General features: G+C 42.4%; 1 protein-coding gene across 1 annotated transcript in view; it reads left to right on the forward strand.

Annotated features, from left to right (window-relative positions):
- pex14 (peroxisomal biogenesis factor 14) overlaps positions 1–19,649 on the forward strand; it is a 77,390-nt gene that overhangs the window by 40,648 nt on the left and 17,093 nt on the right. Inside the window, exons 4-6 of the mRNA XM_063015448.1 lie at positions 6,363–6,488; positions 11,617–11,702; positions 16,787–16,889. Of these exons, the coding sequence (XP_062871518.1) occupies positions 6,363–6,488; positions 11,617–11,702; positions 16,787–16,889 (315 nt within the window). The remainder of the gene's footprint in view (positions 1–6,362; positions 6,489–11,616; positions 11,703–16,786; positions 16,890–19,649) is intronic.

Raw genomic sequence — 19,649 nt, forward strand, 5'->3', positions numbered from 1 at the left:
ATTCGTGCAGCAGGCAGTCAAGGCTGATGAAGGGGAAAACAGGCAGCGCTTTGATTACATGTTGCAGGATCTTTACACGCTAATCTTTTCGTCCGTGTTACGTTATTTACACGCACACGTCTGCTCTGATCTGCACTGAAGGATACCTGCCTGCTCCCTTCACTGGTATAAGGGAGCTGATTGGTTTCACTACGCATAGGAAATATATATGACTGGTAATATTTTGTACACAGATCAGTTTACTGGTGTAAACTGGCAATTATTTATTGTTAGATGGAGACTGGATTGTGATACTTTTTAGATTGGATGAAAACATGGCAGATCGGGCACTCAGGTGGTGCAGCAAAAACAAGCTGTAACACCAGAGCTGGGATCTCGAATACATCGTATCGAGTCTCAGCTCTGCCTGCTGGCTGGGCTGAGCAGCCACATGAACAACGATTGGCCTGTTGTTCAGATAGGGGTGGGATATTAAAAAGTCGGATAGGGACTCTCTCATAACTGATGCTACTACGACCTCTGCTGGCTGATTGATGGCGTCTGCACAGAGACGGGAAAAGAGTGCTGTCTGGGTGTGTCTCTCCATACACAGGGCTGATCCGCATTGCACTCGTCAAAGTGTAGGTGACAAGATGCATTAGATTAGCTCCGTTCTCCTCAATCAGAGCGGGGATCGGCATTGCTGGAGAGGAAGCATGACACAATCGGGCAGTTGGACGCGCTAAAAAGGGAGAAAAAGAAAAATTAAAAAATAATAATAATTTGCAGTTATTATAGTTTTTTGTTTTTTAAATAAGAACATACTGTATATTTGACTTGACCACCAATTTTTTACATTAATGCAAAGAAAAAAAACATTTAGGTCATTTGTGGATTGTAGGCCTTAAAATAGGGTCACTGGTAGACATGCATGAGTTTTAGTCAGGGATTATTTCATATTTCTGATGTCCTAAATGGGGAAAAAAAAGCTTAAATGTAAAAAAATTGATGCAGATGAATCTGGAATTCTAAATCATTTTAATTTACTTTTATCATGCACAGGGCTGCATTGGGTCTGACTCAGCTAGAAACTTGGGCCACCACCAACAGCCAATCATCTCTGTGTCTGTGTAGACACCCTGTAGGCTGATAGCATCACTGGTATTTGAACCCAGTTCTCAGTGGTGGTGGGCTTCCATAATAGACCTCTGCGCCACTCGAGTGCATTGTCTACAAAATAATAAACATTTGCATTCCTGTGACCTTGCATTTTAAACAACCCCCTCTGTATCGCCTTTGTGCTGCCTGTCTATATATAGAAGAGAAGTTACTCTGGTACAGAAATATGGTAGTTAAATAAGTGTAAATATATAAAAATAAACATGGCAGAGTTTGAATTCTTGTGAAGGATCTGATTACTTTGGTACAGCAGGTTCAGACTTGGTTTAGTTTGACCGGGTCTGACCGGTACCCTGTCTTGTTTTATATGTATTATAGCAGCTTGTTGTCGGAGGCGGTGCTGCACCAGCAGTATAACACAGCATACACCCTTCTGGAGAGGACGTGGTTCATCATCTCAGATAATAATAGGATGGTGTTTGCTCGCCTCTTGGACAAAAATCACGATGACCAAGGCCTGCTGAGAAAGTGGTGGAATTGATGTGGTTATAAATTACTCCACGGCGCCACCTAGCCCTGCTCTTATTCTCGATTGTCATTGCCGAAGGGTGATAAAGCAGAGAACAAGAATCAGTTTTTAATCCATAAAGAAATTTCATAAGGTCATGAATAGAGGTATCTAATGTGTGTGATCTGACATGGATGTTTCATACAGAATCCAAAAGTTGGAAAAGTGAGGAGCGTTCACTGAAGGGCAAACGAATGCAGCCGGCACCGAGCTATAAAACAGCATTTGCCTTTTATCGCCCAAAATATTTCAGTAAGCAATTTTATAATTGGTTGTCCAAGCTTCTCCTAAACCCATAAAGTTTAGAAGCTCTAGAATTGGAGAATCAGATTTTATGGTGGGTGCTGTCGCCTCATCTTTAAAAAATTAATAAATAAAAAAAGCAAAAGAAGAAAAAAAAAAAAACAGCCTGAAAACCAGAGTCCAGAAAATAGAGCTGTAAATAAAATGACGAGCGATGGGTTTTGCTTTAAATAAATACCGATCAGGTTTATGTTGAAAGACAATAGGAAACGCAGCCCAGATATGCAGTTTACAGTATTTATAGCTGTAATATCAAAGTGCCACCAGCGTAATTTCATGCCCCAATGAGAATGGCAAGGTCAAAGCAAATGCTTCAGCTGAGCATGTGCTAATACGCCGACTCATAAACAGGCGCCGTGTGTATCAGGTGCACCAAATAATACAGTATAATGAAATACAGAATAGCTTTTCATTATTGTTCTTTTTTTACGGTGTCATCATTAGATGTAATTTACGGCTTAAAAAAAGTCATCTCCCGGCAGGTCGATATGAAACGAGGGTGCAGAAGGTCGTTCTACACGTTTTGGAAACCGTAATAAATTTCATGGATTCTTTTTCGTGTCCTTTTCCTTTTATATGTAAAACTTGCCCTCACCTTGTTGTCTTTTTTCTTTTCTTTACCCAAATTAGATCTCAAAGGCTCTTTTATTCACGGTACAGTTTTCTTGTGATAATGGCATCACAGGCAACAAATTAGCTGACTGGGCTTAAAATGGACAAGAAACACAAACGTGTTAATGAATTTGCATTTGTCTCTTTTTTTTTGGTACAAGCCTTTGTAGTTTCAACCACAGTGTCAGGGACGGACCAAAAGAAGAGTCACGTTTGGATGGAATTGATCATTTTAATACAGGTGAACGTCACAACACAGTGCGTCAAATTGGGCTACATACCTGTAGTTGCCAGCCAGTCAGAGTTCCCATGCTAATTCAATGGTCCTTCATTGAAAACACCTAAAATGGGCAAGCAGGCTTCAAAACTGGACACTAAGTCCAACAAATACTGTTTTTCCATGCAAGATCATGTAAACAATCGGGAATGTATGCAATGTTTAGCCACAGTAGTGATAGCACCAGGTTGGATGGCAGGACGATCCACCTCACAACGTACAGAAGTTGAGATCCTGCTGGTACCAGTTACCACAGATTTGCTTCAGGTCCAAGCCGTTTTGGCAGCTGGTTAGGCAGGTGTTTAAGGTGTTTTGTCTGATGGTGTACACGCTGTTAATAGGAAATCACTCTGGGCATTGTATGCCCCCCGGCCCTTTGACTGTACCCAACCGGCCCGCATGAGGTCAGTGGTGATTAGAAATAAGACAACTCCACAACAGTCCCAGTTTGTCATGTGGCCCCTTGCACAACGTAATTGCCCACCCCTGCTCCAACAGATCTCACCTGTGCATTTGGATTTGTAAAGGTGATTATTCATGTATTTTATGTGGTGTACCTATTATTTTGAGATGAATCCATGAACTTTGTAGAAGTGTCTTTCAGCTCTAGCTGTCCTAAAGAAAGAGATTTGACTCACGGTGAAGTGTGTGTGTGTGTGTGTGGTGGGGGGGTTCACCCTACTCATTCAATAGTCTGCCACCGGGCAGTCTGCTGCGCTCGGATAAATGCTGAGTCCAGGGACACATTATTGCTTATTGGGCAGCGCAGACTGACTGCACCAGCTCAGCACACGGCTGCGGCCACTTCCTGCCACTTGCTCTGCCACGCAAGACAGGATGGCCAATATTTGCCTTAAATTATTCAACAATTTTCATGGCCATTTTAGTCTCAGACTAACCCTCCTCCCCTCCCCTGATGCCTCCCACTTCCTTTCCTCTCTTTTAACCCGAGCGCTCGGAGTATTTAACAGAATCTCCCCGTGCCTTTGACCTTAACCTGGAGATTTCTGCGAGAGTGATAAAAGTGAGTAAATGGTCATTTTAATGAAAATGGTGGCAGTATAAATTTCATTAATACCCCCTCTGACGGGGGAATGAGTCCACAGCAATATGCAGACCTCTTATCCATAAAATTAGGCTCAGAAACTAGATTCTGCCCTGCATTTTATTACTTTGAGATGAGTCTAGTGGTTACACTTAACTGAATGGCGTTCTCTTCACTTAAGAACTGAAATTCGACACTTTGATGCATTCGTTTCACTTTAGATATAAATTAGAACGTTTAAGGTTTAAGGACCTGAGTTGGTAGGAAGACTAACTCTTGTTTTGACAGCAGCTGAACTGCTGCAGTTTTTTTGTATTAATATACAGTAGAACAATTTATCCTGATGTTTATCTCCTCACTTATTAGCTTCAATTATAGGTAACTCTGAAATATAAACAACAGTAAAGGTAAAAGTAATTTTTGGACCTTAACATGGTCTGCTATTTTAAAACCACCCTCCAAAAATGCTTAGGTACAGTGAGTATAATAATAAGTATACTCTATGGCACATAAAATGCCTTTATTTGTCATATATACAAATACAGTCCGATGGAAGTCTTGATCCACATAGCCCAACTTGTTTGGAATCTGAGGCTGAGCACAGAGTCAGTTCATAAATGACTCTCCTGGAGCCGAGAGATTTAAGGGCCTTGTTCAAGGGCCCAACAGTGGATGCATGGCAGAGCTGGATTCAAACCCACAGTCGTGCAGTTGGCAACACTAGCTCTACCCACTAGGCTACCAATGTCCCAGTGTAGTACATACACGTGCATAAGTAGTTTGAAATGAACGTGCTGGTTTTATTTTTGTTTACTTCAGATCTGAGATTTGATACCCAGTCAACAGTAAACAGGGCAAAATGTCTGTTCTCTGCCAGGTTCTTAGCACTTGCTGTGCTGTTTAAGCACATGTCCCGCTGGCATTTACCACAATTGTGACACGTGTATTACAGCACAAAAGCCAGCTTTCTGTCTGCTGTAGAAACGGAGCAAAGCTCAGCCTGATGGCTCCCTGGCAGGCAGCAGAGGGGTATGGAAGTGTGGACTGGTGAAATACCCTGGAGACATCACCGGTAAACAGAGAGAGAGAGAGAGAGATTGAAGGAGAGCATGGGATTAGTGAGAGAGAGAAAAACAGATATATTTGAACTATTACAATTAATAATAATAATAAAATTTAATTTTTATTTAAAAAAGCGCCTTTCATGACACCCAAGGGAACTGTACAGGGTGTCCCTAAAGTCTGGACACAGGAAATATTACTAAATTAGTTTACTAAAATACACACATACATATTGCATCACAAATAGTGGAAAACACAATGAAGATGTTATTGATTAATATTCTAATGACTATTTATTGAAATTTATTGAAAATATGCATTCTGCCCATGTGTACAGACTTAAGGGGCACCCTGTACAATAAAAATAAAGACAAATTAAAGTAAAAATAAGAATAAATGTTTACAAACATAAAAACACTAAATTTTTATTATTATAATATTATTATTATATTTTTGCATTATTTATTTTTAAGCATGAACATGATAAAACAAAATTTTTGGGAAAGAATCAGTCATTTTTAGCATCAACAGCTTTACTAAGTTTTGCCTTAAGAATGCATCTCCCCTCAGACACAGCCAATTGTGCGTAGACTCTCACTCGGCTGATGCCAAAATTTGAATCCCGGATTCTAACAGTAGTGGACTAGTGTGTTTTACTGCTGTGCCACCAGAATACCTCAAAGAACAGTACACAATCATACTGTACACAATCAGTAGCACTAAATAGGAACAATTTGCTTTTATGTGCCAGCTGTGGAACGCGATTCTGTTTTTACCACCTTTAATCATACATTAAATGTCCAAATCTCAGCTCGTGAGCTGCAGATAGACACTCTCTTAAGGGCCTTTACCATTTCTACACTGCTCTCTGTTTACCTCCATTTGTTTAATAAAGTCCAGACAAAGAGTGGCTGTGTGAGGTGTTGGAAATAAACCGCCTGTTTTCTCCACAAAAGGAAATGTTAAAATTAGAACCCCCCCCCCCTCGCCCTCCTCTGTCATTTTCCATCAGAGACCTCAATACAATTTAATCTTGCCTAAAATCATTAAAAAGATCTGAAGATTAGATTATATTGGCATTTGCAAAATTATGTAATACATTTACATTACAATGGAGGAATTAAAATGATGCGTTTTATCGGTCGGGGGGGTGAGGGGCTTCACCTGGGGAAATAAACCAGCCAGATATGGACGGGGTCTGTTCTCACTGGCTGAACCACAAGAAATGGAGTAGATCTCTGCTGTGCCAGTCAGTCCTGGGTTACCCTCTGTAGCTTCACTGCTGCATGTGCTGTTGGTTATAGACGGGTTACACGTGATGTGATGTGATGTCATGATTTCCTGTAGTGATTTTCCTCTGTAACACTTCCACTGTGGTTTTTATCCGCTTCACACAGATTTGACTGATGAGGAGGTGGAGTTGGCCATCCTACGTTCCGGTAGTGTAGACGAGCCGTTGGTTCTGAGTCCATCAGGACCGACACACATCATCCAGAACCCTCCAGTTGCACCAGTTCCATACAGTGAGTGTTAACAATCATTTATACAATCTAATAGTTGAATTTCCAATTGGTTTGGTTAAAAAAAAACTGTAATAATTATCTGCAAAGCTCAAATTTATGAGCATGTTTTTGGACAAAATATATGTTTTTAATTATATTATCTCAGAAACACATGCCTGGAACCATGAAAGAAATTCTAACACAAGACAACACAAGAACCTTAACCTACCTTGCAGCAATTAAAATAAAAATGAAAATAATAAAATAGCCCAAATTATAAAGACAAGATAGAATAAGCAGACAGAAACATAATACCTTTCTTGCCATAAAATTATATTTGTTAAATCCAAATAAATAAATATAGTCTCAGAAGAAGAACAGTTAACCTCTTGAATTATTTTCAGGCAGGGACAGTTGAGTCGATTCTGAACATCCTGAAGACCTTGTGTTTGGGTCTTCAAGATTCTTAATGGCTTGTTCATAGTTCCTCTATTTGGATCCATCCATCTATCTAGCTTGCTGGCTGTCCTCTTCCTCCATTACTTTCAAATCTCACAATCATAATTGTACAATGAATTGGTTCTTCTCATATTGTGTCCAAAGTAAGAGCTTGAGTCTGTTCATCTCAGCTTTAACTGAAAGGTGAGGTTCAATTTGGTTGAGGATTTGTTTGTTTGTCCTTGTTACCATTCAAGGTACTTTCAAAAGTCTTCTCCAGCACCAAAGATTAAAGGCATCAATAGTTATTTTGTCTTGCTTTGTATTGTCCAGCAAAGAACCAGGGAGGAGACCCTAGTCTGGACCATTTAGAATTTTGTTTGGAAAGACAAATTGGGTGGCACATTGGGTAGCACTGTCGCCACACAGCAAGAACGTCCTGGGTTCAATGCCCAGTTGGAGCGGTCCAGGTCCTTTCTGTGTGGAGTTTGCATGTTCTCACCGTGTCAGTGTGGGTTTCCACTGGGAGCTCCGATTTTCCCCCCACAGTCCAAAGACGTGCAAGTGAGGTAAATGGGTGAACTGATTAATTTTGTGTAACCAGTAACTACCTGTCCTGTCATGAATGTAACCAAAGTGTGTAAAACATGATTTATAATCCTAATAAATAATTAAATAAAGACAAATTGTTACATCTGAAGATCTCCAGGGACTTCTGAATTAACATATTTTTGCTACAATTCAAGTACAGAAAAATCTGATCAACGCTTACTACAAGTTGTCCTTTTCATTCTAATTTGATGGTGTGCATCTCATTGGTAGTGTTCCCTGGATCACATCGTTCTGTTTTAGTGGAGCTCATGGCAGTAGATGACCTGGTATTTGCTTAGATCTGTAATTAATTCCTCTATGCAGGGTGACCGTGTGGGCAGTGTGATAGAACAGTCACTCTATCAAGCCAATCTCAGACATGTGCCAGCGGGCTTGGTCAGGAAAAGGGCCTGCTCCAACCTGTATCTTTATTACCTCCGGTGGTTATGAGCGTCGGGCCGAGCACTGATTTACCAATGCAGAATGAAGTCCGTCTAACGCTTAACCTGTATGACAATGATTCCAGATGTGTTCCACCCTCATTTATTGCCACACTGTCCTTGACTCCCCAGCATCTCATGTTTTGTAATGAAAGCGCCGCTGATGGGATGGCCGCGCAGTTAGGATCGGGGACGGCTCCAACAGGGGGTTTTATATCAAAACGGCTATAAGAGAAGTGCATAATGAGGTGAGAGCAGGGAGTCTTGTACAGGGGTCAGGCTGAAAAGAGGGGACTACTCTTCTTTGATGTCCTTGTTATGGGGATGACGCGTGAAGACCCCCATCCATCTCTGTCCAAGTAATGGATACGCTGATCCCCATTTTCAGCCCGCGGAAGGACAGTAGGGCCTCTTCTGAACCCAATAAATTTGAGTGAAGATTGGAAAAAAAGAAGAAACCGGGCTCAGGCTCACGCTGTAAGTGACCAGATGAAAAGCAGAAGTGAGAAGTGGATGAAGATAAAGAGCTCAGGAACACGAGAACTCTGTGTAGACCTTGGTTGAGATGGATGGTTAAGTCTCATCACAACTATCTGCTGGAACTAGCTGTTTGAAAATCTAGTGAGCTGCCTTGCTGTCTGCTGTCTACTACATAGGCGGTGGGTATCACTGTCCCCAGGTGGGGCGGTCTGGATCATTTCTGTGCGGAGTTTGCATGTTCTCCCCGTGTCTGCGTGGGTTTCCTCTGGGAGCTCCGGTTTCCTCCCACAGTCCAAAGACGTGCAAGTTAGAGATACTAAATTGTCCATGACTGTGTTTGATATAAGCTTGTGAACTGATGAATCTTGTGTAATGAGTAACTACCGTTCCTGTCATGAATGTAACCAAAGTGTAAAACATGACGTTAAAATCCTAATAAACAAACAAACAAACCTGCCAGATGTTCTCTGTAAATTAACCTCCACTCCACACCAGCATAGGTTGAATTGGCAGTGGCACCAAAGAACTCCTCCCTTCATCATGGCTACTTGTCCCTGGCTGCTTGAATGTGCATTGAAACCGAATGGAACATATAAAATTGTGGAGTCTGGGGTACTAATCTGACGTGTTGTTTAGTATAATTGTGTGAGGTTGGTGATGCAAACCCAGCCTTAGTGTCAGGTCTGTCTTAAAGAGGCATCCGATTGGTTAAACAAAAAATGATTCACCCTATCATCAGATGATTTTATGTTTAATATCCAATAATCCCAAATCTACCCATGGTCAGAGATGCCAGAAGAAAAATATGGTGACTGTTAGCTCTCTAATTAGCATGTTGGCGGTCTTGCACAATCATCTTACATTAGCTGCAGTTTAAAATAAGCAGTTCCTGGCTTCACAGGTTTTAAAGGAAGCATGTGCTCACCCTTACATTAGTAGCTGTTATGTGGCACAAACTGTGCGTAAAACAAGCAGAGACTAAACTGAAAGAAACAGTTTGTCCCCACAATAATAAAGCTTTGAATCCGTCTGCCTGGTTTTTAACATTTTATTATATTTTAAAATGATGTCTGGCTACTTGAAGTCGAGTCCTTTCATCATATCACTGTTTGCGGTGCACGTAGCTTAGCTGTAATACAGTTCTGTTTTGAGCTATTTGAAGAATGAATGTTTTGATAGGAATGTTGCTGCCATGCCTGCGGGCATCCAACGTCACCTGAAATCACCTTTATACAAACCCAGCATTGGAAGTGGCAGTTAGGGCATTTTTTGCATGTCAAATCATGCAAGATGCCATCAAAACTTCTCATGTGCTCATTCTAGCTTGGCCACCTGTTTCTTTCTTCGACGTAGTCATAAAAGAGGAGCCAGATTCACATCTGAACGGGCTTGTTTATTTGTATTCAGCAGAGCCGATTCGGACAAATTACTGCAACCCACCTGTTCCCCAGACGCACCGTGTTACAAAATGGAGCATTTTGTATCCAACATGTTGACCTGCCACAGCCAGGCGGCCTTAATTACTCCTCTGCTCCGTCTTTCATTACATGCATGATAATTTTTTACCTGTTGCCAGGCTTTTCTAAAAGAAAACACCGCTGTGTCACGGCAGGGACGGCCGTTTTTGGATAAAATCTCACTTTTAAAGATCTGAATTCTACATTTTGGTAGATTTCTCAGAAACTGGTAGCTGAGCGCTTATTTCCGCGTTTTCGGTTGAGTCAGAAGTTGAGTAATATTTTAACCTTCATCATCATTGTTTTGTGTTTCGTCAATATTCTCACTGTTTTATTTTATTATTAGTTTTTTTTCTACTAGAGAGGAAACTGAAAAAGAAAGATGGTGTGACGTATCTTTTTCTGAGAACGAGCACTTGGGTAGTCATTGATGTGGGTTACAGTGCTTCCCCATAGTGCTACTGTACATGAGTGACTATTGAAACAGTACTGTTCCACTTCTCATTATGATGCATTTGTACTGGTTCTAAGAGCTGAGAAAATGTAAAGAAATACCAAGTTTCCACCAACTTTATTCAAAAAGAGAATTAGTTTTTCTGGCTCAGATTTGAACGTTTTTTGCAAACTCCTGTAAATTATTCATAGTTTGGAAATCTCACACTTTGACTTTAGAATTGTGAAAGTCTCCGCCCATCTTTGCTTAGGTTAGTAAAGATGTGTGAACGTCTTTGTGAATGTGGAGCTTCAATTCAGTCGCTCGACTGATAAGATCTGTGTGTTCAACAGCTCACTAAAAACTCCCAGGTGGCACAGCGGGATATTCCACTTGCACACTAGCACCGAGTTTCTGAACTCCTTCAAAACTCGGTGTTGCTTCCGGTCGGCTGGGCGCCATCTAGCGGGCATAATTGGCAGTGCCTGCAGCAGATACTAATTGGCCACCGTATCGGCAGGGTGGGGTCCGGACTGTGGGTGGGTGGGTCTTCATATGCTGTGTAAGGACCCTGATTGGAGGAAGAGACGCCTGTGCAGAATGCAGGGGCGAGAAGAGGAGGGCTGTACACGTGTCGGAAGAGGCGTGTACAGCGACGTGCTCTCCTCAGATGCAATCTGGTATCTCTCAGCAGCGGAAGACAAAATTGAGTGCGCTAAATTGGGAGGAAAATGGGGAGAAAATGCATTTAAAAAAAAAACTACTAATAGTATAGCGGAGAAGTTCTTGTTAGTTTAACTGTTTCAGCATTAGTTTGCGGTCAGCTTAATTTCCTAGTACTCTTAACATTATTTTTTGAATGTTACTGTCAATTCTTAAAATTAGTGATGGGCCGATCCACAGTTTTTCAGTTCCGATCCGATTCCGACACACAACTGCTGATACCGATACTGATACCGATGCTGCCTCCTGGTGTCTTCCTGTCCCGCTAGGATGATCTCCTGGTACTCTTTAATGTGAAACTTCTGCAGGTGCTTGATTAAATTAGTCATGTTATACGATGAAACCTTACTTCAACCCCTTGACACGCTAGATTTGCACACATTGCAAGTAGCTGTTTTGCTTTTCTGCGTTTCCAGACTAAAATATTTCCATACAAAGGACATTGTAGTAAAATAAGCAGCTAATGTTATCTTGTCCCCGTTGATTTCATTAAAAGCAGCGTTAAGGTCGTGAGTGCCTGCAGTGCTGGTGTTTGTATTGAAGCGTCTCCTCTTGACACCGTCTGCTGTGTTTGTGTCTGTCTGCAGGTCCCCCTGGTTACAGATGGAGAGATTACGGTGCCCTGGCCATCATCATGGCAGGACTGGCTATTGGCTTCCATCACCTGTACCGCGTAAGTCACTGCATCCTGCATCATGAGCTTGTTCTTTTATTTTCTATATCTAATACAGTTAGTGTTCAGATTCTGAATTGCTTTTCCTTACGTTTGTCTGTTCAGAGATGAGCGTGCTGTTTCTGTGGTGTTTGTGGGTAATTTTACACAGAGATCTGTACATCATCCTGTCTGCTTACTCTCACTCTGTTCCACGTCATCGGAATGAGCTCATCTCCAGCACTTTTCTCTTTACTCCACTTTTCCTTTTTGGAAAAACCCAGCACCAGCACATGCTTTGATCGTAGCCCTGAGGGGAGACCCTGTTAGCCTGGACTTCTAATCCCACACCAGCCACAGGGGCATGTGGACTCCATTACTCTCTTTTATTTGAGGATCAATGAGCGCAGGAGCTTCTACGCTAAGCAGCACTAGATTACAGTGCTGCCATGATCTCATGCTATAGGCGCATGACTGTTCATGCGCTGGCACGTGTGCTGGTCAGTGGGTCAGCGCTCTGACCATTTGTCAGCAGTCTAAAACCTCCCAAACAGCTACAGGACAGAACTCTGTGCTCCTGTTAGCCATACATATGTTTGCCATGTCCAGACATTCAGCTTTTTTAGTCTTAATAACAATTTGCCGCCATTTATGTCTTTTTTATTCACTGCAGAGAACGCCTGAGTTGTTAGTAATTCTGCACTGGACCCATTCTGGTACCAGATGTTTCGGGTCTTGGTTCCTACTTAGGTTTGGCACAAGCAGTGCTGAAAAGCTTTGGCTCTGGAAGTCATTTCTAATTTTCTTTCCTTAATAGACATTTCAGGAAATTGTTCAATAAGGAGTTCTAGCCATTGGGAGGTCACTTACCAGTGCACACTCAGTGCTGGTCCCAAGCCTGGATAGAAGGGACCTGAATAGGAGGGTTGTAGGGGAAGGTGTCAAAAACAAACCAACAGGATATTGGATCTTTTGATAACAACTATTTTAATACAAACTAAAACCAAAATGAAACTTGAGTAACGTTGGGTACTTGAGTGTGCGGTAAAACACGCTGGCTCACCATTGCTTAGATTTTGAGCTACCAGCCAGCCAGGCTCCTGCTTACTTACTTACTTACTCCTCTTCGTCCCCTGTGGGACATAAGGCTTCAATGAGCTCTCTCCATCGCATGCGGTCCTTGGCAGCATGTTGTGCTTCACCCCATGACAGGTTCATCTTTTGGAGCTCCTGTACCACAGTTCTACGCCAGGTGTTTTTTGGTCTTCCAGGTTTTCTTTTTCCAGGTGGTGTCCATCTTAAGGCAACTATTAGGATGTGGTTTTGCTCCATCCTTAACACGTGTCCAAGCCATCTTAAGCGTCTTAATGTAATGTCCTTGGTGATGCTTTGACTGCTGGTTTTCTTATATAGTTTTTGGTTGGATATTTTGTTGGGCCAAAAGATCTGGCAGATTCGTCTGAGGCATCTATTGTGGAAGACCTCAAGTCTCCTCTAGTCGTATCCACTTACCCACTTGCATCATGCTTCCTCTTAACTGAAGTTGACCTCCACTCCTAGAGAGACGTGACTAACACACGCCCCCTCTGACACGTGTGCAGTACCCGACTGCATCTTTTCACCTGCATGAGGCGAGTTCGTATGTGGATCAGCTTCATGTACGGAGAGACCTTATCCTCACATTATCCATCGTCTCTGTTTGGGCGCCATCAATCAGCCAGCAGAGGTCTTAATTGCATCAGTTATAAGAAATCCCCATTCGGCACCCTCCCTGAACAACGAGCCAATCATTGTTCGTGTAGGCGCCCAGCCTGCCGGTAGCAGAGCTGAGATTCGAACCGACGAGTTCTACAGCTTGTTTTACTGCTGCTTTACCTGAGTGTCCTCATTGTTTTAATATCAATGGACTTTTTATGACCCTCATGTGCAGTAGAGGCGGAAATACAAATCGAGTGATTAAATACAACTAGATTTGGAGCGAATTGATGGAAAATGCTTAAAAAAGTCATGTTTCTGCTGTTCATATAAGCTCATTTAACTCTTCCACTCTTAATTGAGTCTGAACACCGTCTAACAGGACAGGAAATGAAGTGGAGACCATTTTAAAAATTTCACATTATAGAAAACCCAGAAAAGCATGGGAAAAAGCTATTGGAGATTGTAAAATTCATCAAAAGAGTTACTTTTATTCAATTTCAGTGAGAATACATAGGTGACCCACTTCACATTAGAAATGTAGGCTGTAAGGAGTCCGTTTGTCCCCTACAAAACTGAGGAAACTCTACAGCAGTTGATTTCTCATTTGAAGTTACTAAATTCCATGACACTTCCTTCATCCAAAACAACGTCTATAAATAACACAGAAGCAAAACTCTAGCCTGATTGATGTTATTGAAAAGCACAGCCCCTCAGCTCTGTGTTCTGTGCTGTGTGTTTTGTTGTGTTAATGAGTGACACATTTTTATTTATGGTATTTAATATTTATAAGCCAGGATGCTCATCAACAGAATGTCCATTTCCTGATCACATTAATACAGTCGGGCTTGTTTATGCTTCTGTCGTGGAAAAAACACAGCTGCACAAACACAGTTCAAATGAACCACTTTGTTTGGATATTATCAGTGACATTACAGTGACATTACAGCTTTGTTCATCATGGTCAGGGTTGTGGCGGGTGTGGTTCCACCGGGAAACCTTTGGTGCAAGGTAGGAACAACCTGGACAGGGTAATGATTCATTGCAGGGCTTCGGGGTGGCACGGTGGGTAAGTGGGTAGCACTGTCGCCTCACAGCAAGAAGGTCCTGGGTTTGATCCCCAGGTGGGGCGGTCCGGGTCCTTTCTGTGTGGAGTCCCCATGTCTGCATGGGTTTACTCCGGGTGCTCCAGTTTTCTCCCACAGACGTGCAAGTGAGGTGAACTGGAGATACTAAATAGTCCATGACTGTTCGATCTAACCTTGTGAACTGATGAATCTTGTGTAATGAGTAACTACCGTTCCTGTCATGAGTGTAACCAAAGTGTAAAACATGACGTTAAAATCCTAATAAACAAACAAACATTGCAGGGCTTCAGCCATCCCTCCCCCTGCAGACATAGCCATTCATATTTCATTCTTATTTGTACTCCAGCATTCCCACTGTTATTACAGATTTCTTTGGTAGTTTGAGTCATTTAATCAGGGCCACACAAGGGGCATTCGTGTACAAGCTTATCATCATATTTATGTGCCTGTTAAAATTCATTTACTTAATTATTATTATTTATTTCTGCAGCCCTTTTTTTTGCAGACCCCAGGGTCACGACCCAGAGTTTGAAAAAGTTTGAAAAACCCTGCTATAAATCACTGTCTTAACGCCAATTACAGCAGTTCTACTACTACTGTTTTTTCAGCTCTGATGCTCATTTAATGTCCGAGCTAAAGTGTTTATCACTTCAACTGGTGTCAACAACACTTAGGCCGCAATGAAAACCTGGTCACACAAGCTCTCTGTTCTGCAGAATTCCTCTCCCTGCCTCGGTAAATCTAGCGCTGCGAGCTCTGTTTGCTTAAGAAAAGAGCTTTACATATACAGCGTTGTCGAGAGTCGAGAGCCTGGGGTTGTGTTAGCCCTCCGACCCAGCAGCTCATCCTCTGTGTACCAACACAATGTTCAACACGGCTTAGCTCTTGACAGGCCGTCCTCCTCAGAAGGTGACGTGCTGAATGGAGTAGCAGGCTCTGGGCAAAAAGGCTTAATGAAGTTGAACCCGAAGTCACGGCCCATTGCTTAATTCCTGGCCTGTGTGTCAGCTGTTGAGTCAATTTGCGCAGGAAGAAGTGAAAAAAAAAACCGCAGGACTTTCCACGGGGAGCCAGAGGAGGACAGGATAAGACGGAGACGTTTAAAATCGTAGCTTGATAATGAGTGTGATAATTACACTCAGTGTTTCATAGTTTCAGGTAAACATGCTTCTTAACTGCTGTATTATGTAGTGCTAAGAAAGGTTTAACTTACTTTTATCCTAAATATCTGTATTTAGCATTTTTGGGCTGTTGGTAGGGCATTGTGGCTAGTGTTGCTTTGACTGGGAGGGAACGGCTTGCCACTTTTTATTGCTGCTGTTGGGCCCGTGAGCAAGGTCCTTAACCCTCAATTGCTCAGAATGCGTACTGTCACAGTACTGTACACTGATCAGCCATAACATTAAAACCACCTCCTTGTTTCTACACTCACTGTCCATTTTATCAGCTCCACTTACCATATAGAAGCACTTTGTAGCTCTACAATTACTGACTGTAGTCCATCTGTTTCTCTACATACTTTTTTAACCTGCTTTCACCCTGTTCTTCAATAGTCAGGAACCCCACAGGACCACTACAGAGCAGGTATTATTTAGGTGGTGGATCATTCTCAACACTGCAGTGACACTGACATGGTGGTGGTGTGTTAGTGTGTGTTGTGCTGGTATAAGTGGATCAGACACAGCAGCGCTGCTGGAGTTTTTAAATACCGTGTCCACTCACTGTCCACTCTATTAGACACTCCTACCTAGTTGGTCCACCTTGTAGATGTAAAGTCAGAGACGATCGCTCATCTTTTGCTGCTGTTTGAGTCGGTCATCTTCTAGACGTTCATCAGTGGTCACAGGACGCTGCTCACGGGGCGGTGTTGGCTGGATGTTTTTGGTTGATGGACTATTTTCAGTCCAGCAGTGACAGTGAGGTGTTTAAAAACTTCATCAGCGCTGCTGAGCATTGAAGTACAGCATGAAAGGGGGCTAACAAAGCATGCAAAGTAACAGATGGACTACAGTCAGTAATTGTAGAACTACAAAGTGCTTCTATATGGTAAGTGGAGCTGATAAAATGGACAGTGAGTGTAGAAACAAGGAGGTGGTTTTAATGTTCTGGCTGATCGCTGTAAGTCGCTGTAAGTTCGGCATTCGGGTCACTGAACCCAGAGGAGCTTGTTTGCGTCGTTCCATAAGGTCTTGTTCGGCCTCAAATCTGCAGAAGGATGCGTCCTCCGTCGCTGGTGTGCGCTGTCGAGCGTGGCCTCGTGTGGCCCTGGCCTCCCTCTTCCTACGAAGGAATTCTAATAGCATGTCATGTTTTTAATTGCAGAAATACATCCTTCCCCTCATTATGGGCAGCAAAGAGGACAAGAAGCATCTGCAGAGGATCGAGAGCAGCATCGTGGACATGAGTGGCACGCTGACACAGACAGGTGAAGATTAATATCTTCATCACTTTTTCCTCCTTAACATTTTCCTTCATTTATCTGTCGCCAAAATCTGCTCACATTTTACAAATGACGGTCCTGTCATTTCTCTTTAATTTGAAATTGCTTGTTTACTGTCAGCTCAGCCTCAATTAATTACGTTTCGCTGAAAAGCTCTTAACCTCGGAATATTAATGAGGGAAAGGGGAGTGACAGCGCTTCCTTCCCTTTTTTTAATCATACTTTTTTTTCTCTCCTTTGTGACTGCGCGGCGAGAAAGTTCATTTTAATTTTCGGCGTGCCGGGGTGGCTCGCTGGCTCGGGCCCGAGCGGCCCGGTGATTAAGTGTGCGGTGACAGGTACGTCTTCTGCCTTGGACAGGTGAGGAATCTGAGTTAAGCTGTCAGAGAGGGGGTTCCCCCCCCCCTCCTAGTTTACCCCCCCCACAGTCACTCATCTACTCCTTCACTGCCGTAATTAAACAAGCTGGCAACCATGAAAGAGGGATGCTTCCAGAGAAACTCTCTTCTCGTTGGTGTTTATGGTTCACGCGGCAGCTCCACCATCGCTTTCTGCTACGTTTACACAGAGCGTCTGTGAACGTGTTCCACTCCTCATCTGTACCGTATGCAGAAGAACAATTAAACACATTTTCTTTACATGCCAAAAAATAAGCAACACCAAAACAACATTTTACAGTTTAAACAACTACAAAGAAATCTTCACCTCAAAATACTGCTACAATTCTTAGAAGCAATAGGACAAGAAACGTCATGTAAGATCCTGGTTGGGGTCACGGTGGGTCAGGTTTCCCTGTTTGGAGTTTGCATGTTCTCCCCATGTCTGCATGGGTTTCCTCCCACAGTCCAAAGACGTGCAAGTGAAATGAGTTGGAGATACAAAATTGTCCATGACTGTGTTTGATAATAAAAACTTGAACTGATGAAACTTGCGTAACCACCGACTACCTGTCCTGTCATGAATGTAACCACAGTGTAAAACATGATGTTAAAATCCTAATAAATAAATATTAAATATTCGTTTTAACTATGCAACACTGACAAACAGTCAAACAGCGTTAATGCTATTCTGATACTAGTCTTTTGAGAGAACGGGAACAGGTTAGCATCACATAGCGCCCCCTGGGTAATGCAGTTTGTGTACGGTCAATAAGAATCTCCCAGATCCTTACATGGAGAGGGAGGGGAAAAAAGTACCATCAGCTTGTCAAAAGTGCCACTATGTACAAAAAAAGTCAAGGTACGTCAAAGAGTAAAACGTAGAAATGCTGGAACGGTGTACCTGTGTGTTCCGGGCCAGTTTGAAGGCTGATTATTACATATGAAAGTGGACAAACGTACACTTAAAATGTCAAACTGAGTACTGGGTATGCAAGGAAGACCAAGCTGGGACATTTGGGCAGATTAAGGACATTTAACATTAGCATTAACATTTTCAGCACTTAGCAGACACCTTTACAGTACCGTAACAGTACACAGGGGTACTTGTAGCCTAGCAGTTAAGGTACTGGATTAGTAATCAAAAGGTTGCTGGTTTAAGCCCCACCACGGCCAGGTTGCCACTGTTGGGCCCTTGAGCAAGGCCCTTAACCCTCAATTGCTTAAAAAATATACTGTCACAGTACTGTAAGTCGTTGGATAAAAGTGTCTGCTAAATGCCGAAAATGTAAATGTACACATTCTGAGCAATTGAGGGCCCAACAGCAGCAACCTGGCAGTGGTGGGGCTTATACCAGTGACCTTTTGAGTACATATACAGCACCTTAACCGCTAGGCTACAACTGCCTGACATTTTACCTGAAGTGAGACTGTAGTCTGTGTTGTACAGTATGTAAATAAAGGACTCAGGAAAAAAGTCCAAAAGTCTTGGAGGCCGTGGATGAACGTATAATTATCTATTTGATTAGCCTTTGTTTGCACAATGAATGCTTGGCAGGACCAGTGTTAGCTTTTTTGCATAAGACCCTACCGTCATCAACGGCGAGTTTTTCATTTGTGAAAGAATGTGAGCTTGGTGCGACACGGATTTGGCCTTTTTCACCAGTAAAAACAAATGCGCTATTTGTGTCTGCCCACACATTTGTGTCTGGCTCTGCCGTCGGTTGGCGGCTGTCTGCTCCAGCTCTTGTTTTGTACGTCATTTTATGATCCCGCAGGGGTCGAAATAAGCAAATCCGGTGCGGCAAAAGAGGATGTTAGCAAACACAAATGCCAAATCAGGTATATTGAGCTAAACAGAGCGGCACACTAAGTTTAGCATGTGTCGATTTTAATCTTTCTGTGTAATACTTGTTATTGTAGTGTACTCAGAAGTGCCCGGGGAAGCTTTGTGAATTGGGAGCCTTTGCGTGCAAGCTTGGTGTGGCTTTCTTTATCTGATTAACAAATGAGCCCTTTCATTGTCATTTTGGTTCATATATGCAAAAAAAAATCCTTCCTTCATGTTATGTGCCATGTGATGTCATCACTCTGTTTGACTTTATCTGCTCAATTCCTGCTTTGTTTAGGGCCACGTTGGAAGATTTTCATGATAAACCTGGCCTTAATACTTCCCTGAATTTTTGTTTGTTGTCCATAGTATTTAGCAGCATAGTTACGGTCGCTGAGTTATAGCTGTGAAACCCTACAAAGTTAGAACAACACAACAATGGAAATGCTCACTTACATTCAATCAAGTGGCACCTTGGTGCAGCAAGCTTTTTTAATATATGATTAAACTGACGTTAATCCATTATACTTCTGCTAA

This window comes from Trichomycterus rosablanca, chromosome 19 (assembly GCF_030014385.1).
Source record: "Trichomycterus rosablanca isolate fTriRos1 chromosome 19, fTriRos1.hap1, whole genome shotgun sequence".
NCBI lineage: Eukaryota > Metazoa > Chordata > Actinopteri > Siluriformes > Trichomycteridae > Trichomycterus > Trichomycterus rosablanca.